General features: G+C 53.8%; 1 protein-coding gene across 1 annotated transcript in view; it reads right to left on the bottom strand.

Moving 5' to 3' along the window:
* Nucleotides 1-6608, bottom strand: part of LOC127749662 (uncharacterized) — a 78990-nt gene that overhangs the window by 14369 nt on the left and 58013 nt on the right. The window contains exon 2 of the mRNA XM_052268740.1: nucleotides 778-828. Within this exon, the coding sequence (XP_052124700.1) occupies nucleotides 778-828 (51 nt within the window). The remainder of the gene's footprint in view (nucleotides 1-777; nucleotides 829-6608) is intronic.

Raw genomic sequence — 6608 nt, 5'->3', positions numbered from 1 at the left:
GGTGGAGGTGAGGTCGGTAGGAACAGAGGGGGAGAGTTTTACGCCCACCCAGACAGCCATAACTTGACGCGTGCCCAGCCCACGGTCCACAGTGATTTCAAACTTTATGTGGCGGGTCCGGGGACTGCTGAGGGAGGGGAGGAAGAGGCATGGTCCGTGTAGGGCGGTGCAGCGCCGAGGCGTTCATGGAGCAGGAGATTGGAGGAGGGGGACGCGAGGGGTGGGAGTTGTTTCAAACGCAGCAAGACGACTTCGCTTCAAGAAAGTGTCGACGGATTCCTGCTCCAGCAAGCGCCTCTAATTATTTATCATTGGAAACTTATTTCGCAATACGAAAGTTTGCGCGGCGGCGCTCACAGCGCGTCATATATAGAAACGATTCGCTCCCCGGAGAACGTCGGGGGATAATGAATTAGTAGACTGCAGCCAATCAAAGCGAGAGGTAGATTGGGGCGAGGAGGGAGCGGCCCCCTCCCGCTCCCTCCCTCCCTCTCCAGCCCGAAGCGCACTCCGCAAGCCACGCGCGACGCTTCCGGGGGGGACGCCACACAATTCACGCGAGCGGCGGCAAATCGCATGGAAATTGCTCGTAATTTTCAATCTGCATATCAAACCGCAATCACAGAAGCGTCAAAATGTATTTACATAACGGCCAGTAATTGGGCCGCTTAACGGCGGCGGGCGGCTCCTTGGCAGCGCCACTCAATCGCACAGGGTTAAGCGGCGAGGGGGAGAAAGGGAGGGGGGGGGAGAGAATGCGAGAACTAGGAGACTTACCCAGCGGCCTGCAGGTGGGGAGCAGCAGCAGCATCAACAGCAACAGCGGCGCTGCAAACAGAAACACAAGCCACAATGTTTACTCGATACCAACCAATAGAAACACAAATACCATCAGCCGCGCGGTCTTGAGCTACTGCATTCTAAACGAGCAAGTGCCCATTCTCATAGAAAGGGGCCGACGACAGAGAACGGCCCGTTGGAGGTCAACAGACCAGGACGAGGGTGGATGCGGTCTCCACTGGGGCCCGCGGGCGGGGGCACAGACGAGGAGAGGGAGTCCTTGTTTGGAGAGAGCGGGAAGCGAGAGAGAACGCGAGAGCGCCCTGACCACACAAAGCCCGCTCATGGCCGGTTGATCACCGTGACCCGAGCCCACAGGGATAGGCTGGCTGCCCACTGGGCAGTGGCACTGGCAGTGGCAACGGGGCGCGCGTCTCGTCTCAAGCTCAAAGCGACCCCGCCGCAGCATAGACGATTCCCCTCTGCCTTGCTTGGACCGCTTGGCGTATTTTGAGATGACGTCATCACACTCTGTTGAAAAACTATCTGTTGGGGTTGTTTGCCGATGATTCGACCTCAAGTTTTTTGGGGGAATTCGCAAGAGGACTTTGGAATTTAATCCAATTCCGTACCAACTTTTTCGTGAAGTCTCCGAGATTGTTTAAAACTTCGGTGAGTTTAGGTCAGGTACGGTCTGGCCTTTACTGTTGCCTTTCATTTTCACAACACAAATTTATTTTGATCGTTTCAATTAATTTTTAAAATACATGGGTATTTCCTCGGGTACATCTCAATGAGAGGAGATAAACGAGGGAGGAACACCAAAAAAAGAGAGACGGCGTCGGGCTGGGTCGTGACGCCAACGCGTCACTCCACCTCGTTCTCCGGGAGGCATCAGCGTGTAACATCGTCGCCGCCTCACTCCGCCACTCCTCAAAGCGCGTGGACGATAAGGATATTTGTCACAGGGCTCGCGGCGTCATCGCTTTAAGGTGACAGAATGTCAGCAAGGCGGGGACGAGAGAGACGGGGAGAGGAAGAGGGAGCGAGAGAAGAGCAATGTGAATGTGGAGGGTGAGGAGTGCTGCTGCACGAGGCCGTTTGTCTTGTAACTCTGCACCGCTGCCATATCGAGGGAGAGCGAAAAGTAAAATAAAAAAAAGGAAGAACTGGGACGGGGGAGAGAAAAGAAGAGCGAGTCGGAGAGTGCGCTTTGAGCCGCGCATAGGTACGGAAGAGGTAAGCCAAGTGCAGCGGCAGCAGCAACTCGAAAAAAAAAGAGAGTTATTTTTCATTTCAAGTGCGGGGGACGAGAGAGGTGAAGAATGGGGGGAAGAAAGGAGGGAGTAGGGCCGCGGCAGCAGCGTGAGAGTGGCGCGGAGCGCAACGTGCACGATAACAATAATTTAATTTAAAAAAAAATATTTCGTATTTATAAACACGCCAACTCGAGCCCCATCCCCACGTTTGCGTGACACACAGCGACTTCTTGTCTGGCCCCATTACTCAATTAGAACAGACGACGCCTTTTAGCGGCAGCGGCGCGCCCTGGCCGCGGAGCAGCGCGGAGTCGTCGCCGACCAACTCCATCCACGGGGCGGTGATTCATCGCCAAAGAGCACCGCAGCGGGGCCGCCAGGAAGGCGGGGAAATGACGGGCAAAACAAGTTTGGAGTTTGGAGCTCTTGCGGCTGAACCTTGCTGGCTTGGATTAGGCGGATCCGCTGACATCATTTTTGGGGGGTGGCCTCGGGCACCTCGGGGATACCTTTCACTCGATGGCATGTTTGTTTGTTTGAACTCACGTGTATTAAAGTTTCTGAGTGTACGTACAGGTTGCACTCAGAATATTTGTCGGGTTGCACTCCGTTAAACCTTTGACATACTCCGCCTGACCATCAATTACTACTATCAAACATTGTTCGATCCAGCATAAAAATGTTAGTGGCTGCAAACAAAAAAAAAATCCTTTTTTTAAAAAGTTTGTTATCGCATTTAGTGCGGCTATGCATCTTCTTCGGGGGGAGAGGGGTTATTAGAGCGTGAATACATTTCTTGTTGAATGTTTGAATCTATATTATTTGTCCGGACTTGAGTTAATCATGGCATTTTGAATGTATTAAATGTCCGCCCTCAACTTAGTTTCTAAAGGGCCACGAGGAAAAAGTGCCCCGCACCCTTAAAAGTGACGTAATCTGTGTCCTTGTCCGACCTCTCAGAGGCAGTAGTTGATGTCTGTCGGCGCCGGGTTGCGCAGCGCCGACTGTCCTTCCCTTTCCACCCTGTTAAACGCCTGGCCCACCCCCAGAGCGAGACGTAGTCGTCCGCCGTCGCCTTCGCCATCGTCGCGTCTTGTCACACCGCCTTTTTCCCGCTTAACATAAGCGTTAAATATGGATGAGGACACCACTGAGCGGCAGGGCCCGAGCTTGTACCTGCAGCAGGGGCCGGCTGCCGCCGCGCCGGGTGACGCTGCGGGTCTCGCTGCCATAGCGCCCTTTTCAGCGCCGCGGCGGCCATTGTGAGACCGGTGCACGGCGGCAGACGAAAAAACACACACAACAAAAGGGTGCTGCTGCTGTTTGTCCCGAACAAGAGCTGCGCTCTTACTTGAGCCTTGCGAGCAGCAAAGGTGTCGATTCGTTCGTCGCGCCGTCGTCACACAGGCACACAAGCGGTTCGTCACCTCAGTGCATGTCCGCTCGCTGTATACACGCGCCCTTGCGCCCCCTCCCCCCCCCCTCCTCCGGCGAGCCTTGTCGTATATTCGAGCGAGTGTGAGAGTCCCGACGTCAGAGCGTGAACGTGACGTGAGAGGGAGGTAGTGTGGAGACTAGGTCACGCTCCTCATGAGTTTGATAATGTGAGCGTTGATGGGTGGGAGACATGGTCACTCGCCATACACATGAGCGTAATGCACGAGTGCGTGGAGAACAGACGAGGTCACTCTCCGCATGACGGTAATGTGAGAGCGGATGGAGAGGGAGACGAGGTCACTCTCCACATGGCCGTAATGTGAGAGTGGATGGAGAGGGGGAGATGAGGTCACTCTCAACATGAGCGTAATGTGAGAGTAGATGGAGAGGGAGACGAGCAGGTCACTCTCCACTCCACATGACCGTAATGTGAGAGTGGATGGAGAGGGGGAGACGATGAGGTCACTCTCCACATGAGCGTAATGTGAGAGTAGATGGAGAGGGAGACGAGCAGGTCACTCTCCACTCCACATGACCGTAATGTGAGAGTGGATGGAGAGGGGGAGACGAGGTCACTCTCCACAAGAGCGTGACGTGCTGTATGTCACGGCCCCAATTCAATAAGGCAGCATAGCCTGCATCAGCGGTCCGGATTTACGGATTTGCAGCCGGCTCCTCCGCCGGGCCCGCCGCGCCCCTCACCCTGCCCGGTAGGGCCCCGCAAGGCGCCATCGCCCCTCCTGCAGGGACAGCGCGCAAAGCAGCGTGAGCAGGGGGCGGGGATGAAAAGAGGAAAAAGGAGGGAGAGCAAAAGGCAGCGCAAAAGAGGATATTGTTTTGCATAGCAAACAAAGCCTCAACAGCAGCAGCAACAGCAGACAGAGGATGAGTGCCTGGCCGGGGCGTGCAAGGCCAGGCTGCAAGGGAGGGGGGGGGGGGGGGGGGCCCCCCCCGGGCCCAGTCGCGGCAGCCGCCCCCCCCCCCCCTTCCGGATCTCGAAGGGGGTAAAGATGATTCCGCAAGTAGGTGGGGCGAAACGCGTTTTCTTGGGGGTAAGAGAAAATTTAATGTCGACACAGGCTTCGCACGCCACACGCCGGGCCGCGCGACTCCTCGGCGGCGCGGGTCCTCAGCCCCCGCCCCACCTCCCCACCTCATCCCCTTTTCTTCTGGCAACACAATTTATGCTCGTGGCTTTAGACCCGGATTGCGCAGATATATATATTTTTTGCACTCCGCGGTGCCGCTGGTGTGGCGGTGGGCATGGTTGGACTCCCAGCCCGGTGGTGGTGGTGGCGAGGGCTGCGGAGAGGGAGCGGTGGATCACTAAACAAAGCCTCAGGAGTGTAATAGATATTTTGTCGAAAGCCGAGTCGTCGGAGGAAGTAGGAGCAGGAGGAGGAGGAGGTTTTGGGAGGGGTAGAATGGGGGGGCATCCAACACCAACACCTGGCCCGCCCCCACCACCGCGGCCCCGCCAGGCATAAATACACCGTGTCTGCGCCAATATATCAGGGCCCGCGATACATCCCCCGGGCCTCCCCCGGGCCACGCCACGCCACGTCACGTGCGTGCGCACGGCCACGTGTGGCGAATTAGAAATGTTGCGACGACACGCGTCTTCTGAAATACGATGTTGGTGTTGTGTGAGCCAATGTGATTTAAAGTTTCCTATAATAATTTTTGCATCTCATCCTTTGCGCACGTACTGTTGCTTTGGCACACGCGCACGCAAAAAAAGTAAATAATCGTTAGGTTTATGTCTATGACTATATTCTGCAGAACAAAAAAAAAAAAAAGGCCTTGGCCTCCCGGTAAATCATTGCCCCCGTATTGTATCGTTGGCACGTTTTGTGTCACTCGGGAAACATATTTTTTTCCCTAGTAGTCGGTCGAGCTCTCTCCATAACTCGGCCAGACACGCTATGGCCACTTTCTTCCAAGCAAGGGCCGCTCCTGCTTCCCCTTCCCGCCTCCCCCACGACACTCTCACAGACCCACAGTCCTGACGCAGCTTCTTTTTCCCGCTCGAATATGCGTCCAATGCTTCCGCCGTCAGCGAAAGAGAGCCAAAATATTTCGCACCAGGCCTAACAATAGTCCCGTCAAATATGTGAGTAGACTTTTACTAAAAAGCAAAAGTCTTTTCTTTTACGCGTCGATAACGTATGTGCATTTGAACTTACAGAGCAATTTTTTTTTTAAATATTTCGTGCAATAATGAATAATTTTAAAACCTCGGTTTTTACATTCACTCTTCATAAAGCACAAAGATTACCGAGTGAAAACGTAGTGGTCACTACACCGTCTTAAATAAAGTATACGGAATTTAGAGTTAAATGTTAATATTTATTTGATTTGCTGAAAAGTCAACATTGTGAATGTAGTTCTTCTCAGGTTATAAAAGCTCATTAACAATGTTAAATTATGTGGTACTGAGTCGTTTTGTGTTTCTGTGCTATAAATGGCCTCCGGCTTTAGAGAGATGAAAGTAATTATTCTAGTTTGTTTTGATTTGATTTCAATAATCCACAGCAATGCGCCCGTCATTAAAAGAGAGAAAACATAATAAAACGAACAGGCGCCCGCTTGGGCGCACCTTTGGACCGGGCCTCAATGCGGAGCGAGTCCAGCGGTGCCACATTTCGGATTCGTTTTCAAGAGCGCATTGCATTTCATAGAGACGCGATCCGTGCCCCGCGCACAACTCTTGGCATTAACACAATGTAGCGGCGTGTTGTCTCTGCAGGTGGTGTGCCGCGGTAAGCACGACGGTACAAACTTGAGGGGTCGGGAGGTGGGAGTGGAGGGGGATATGTTTCGGACGGTAAGGAGAAATGTCAGCCCCCCTCTGAAATCACAATAATGCGGAGTTCTTGTTCCTGCAAGACTACGCCGCAGACACAGCTGCAGAACCACGCTGCTACCCCACACTGTAGAGACGTGGATATTCTCTTTCTCTCCAGACGATCGCCAAGTACTTCATAATGCCAGAAGCCGACTCGCAGGTAGAGCTGAGGCACTTATATAGCACTACACTACTGCTAGTTCTACTCGCGCGGCCCCGGCAAGAGAAGGGAACTCTGGACTGGACTGGCCGTGACAGTACATGGCGGGCTGAGAGAGAGAGAG

The sequence above is a fragment of the Frankliniella occidentalis genome, unplaced genomic scaffold (genome assembly GCF_000697945.3).
Source record: "Frankliniella occidentalis isolate FOCC.00 unplaced genomic scaffold, Focc_3.1 Scaffold4, whole genome shotgun sequence".
NCBI classification, from domain to species: domain Eukaryota; kingdom Metazoa; phylum Arthropoda; class Insecta; order Thysanoptera; family Thripidae; genus Frankliniella; species Frankliniella occidentalis.
The sequence above is the reverse complement of the archived record's forward strand: the minus strand, read 5'-3'. Positions and strand labels throughout refer to the sequence as shown.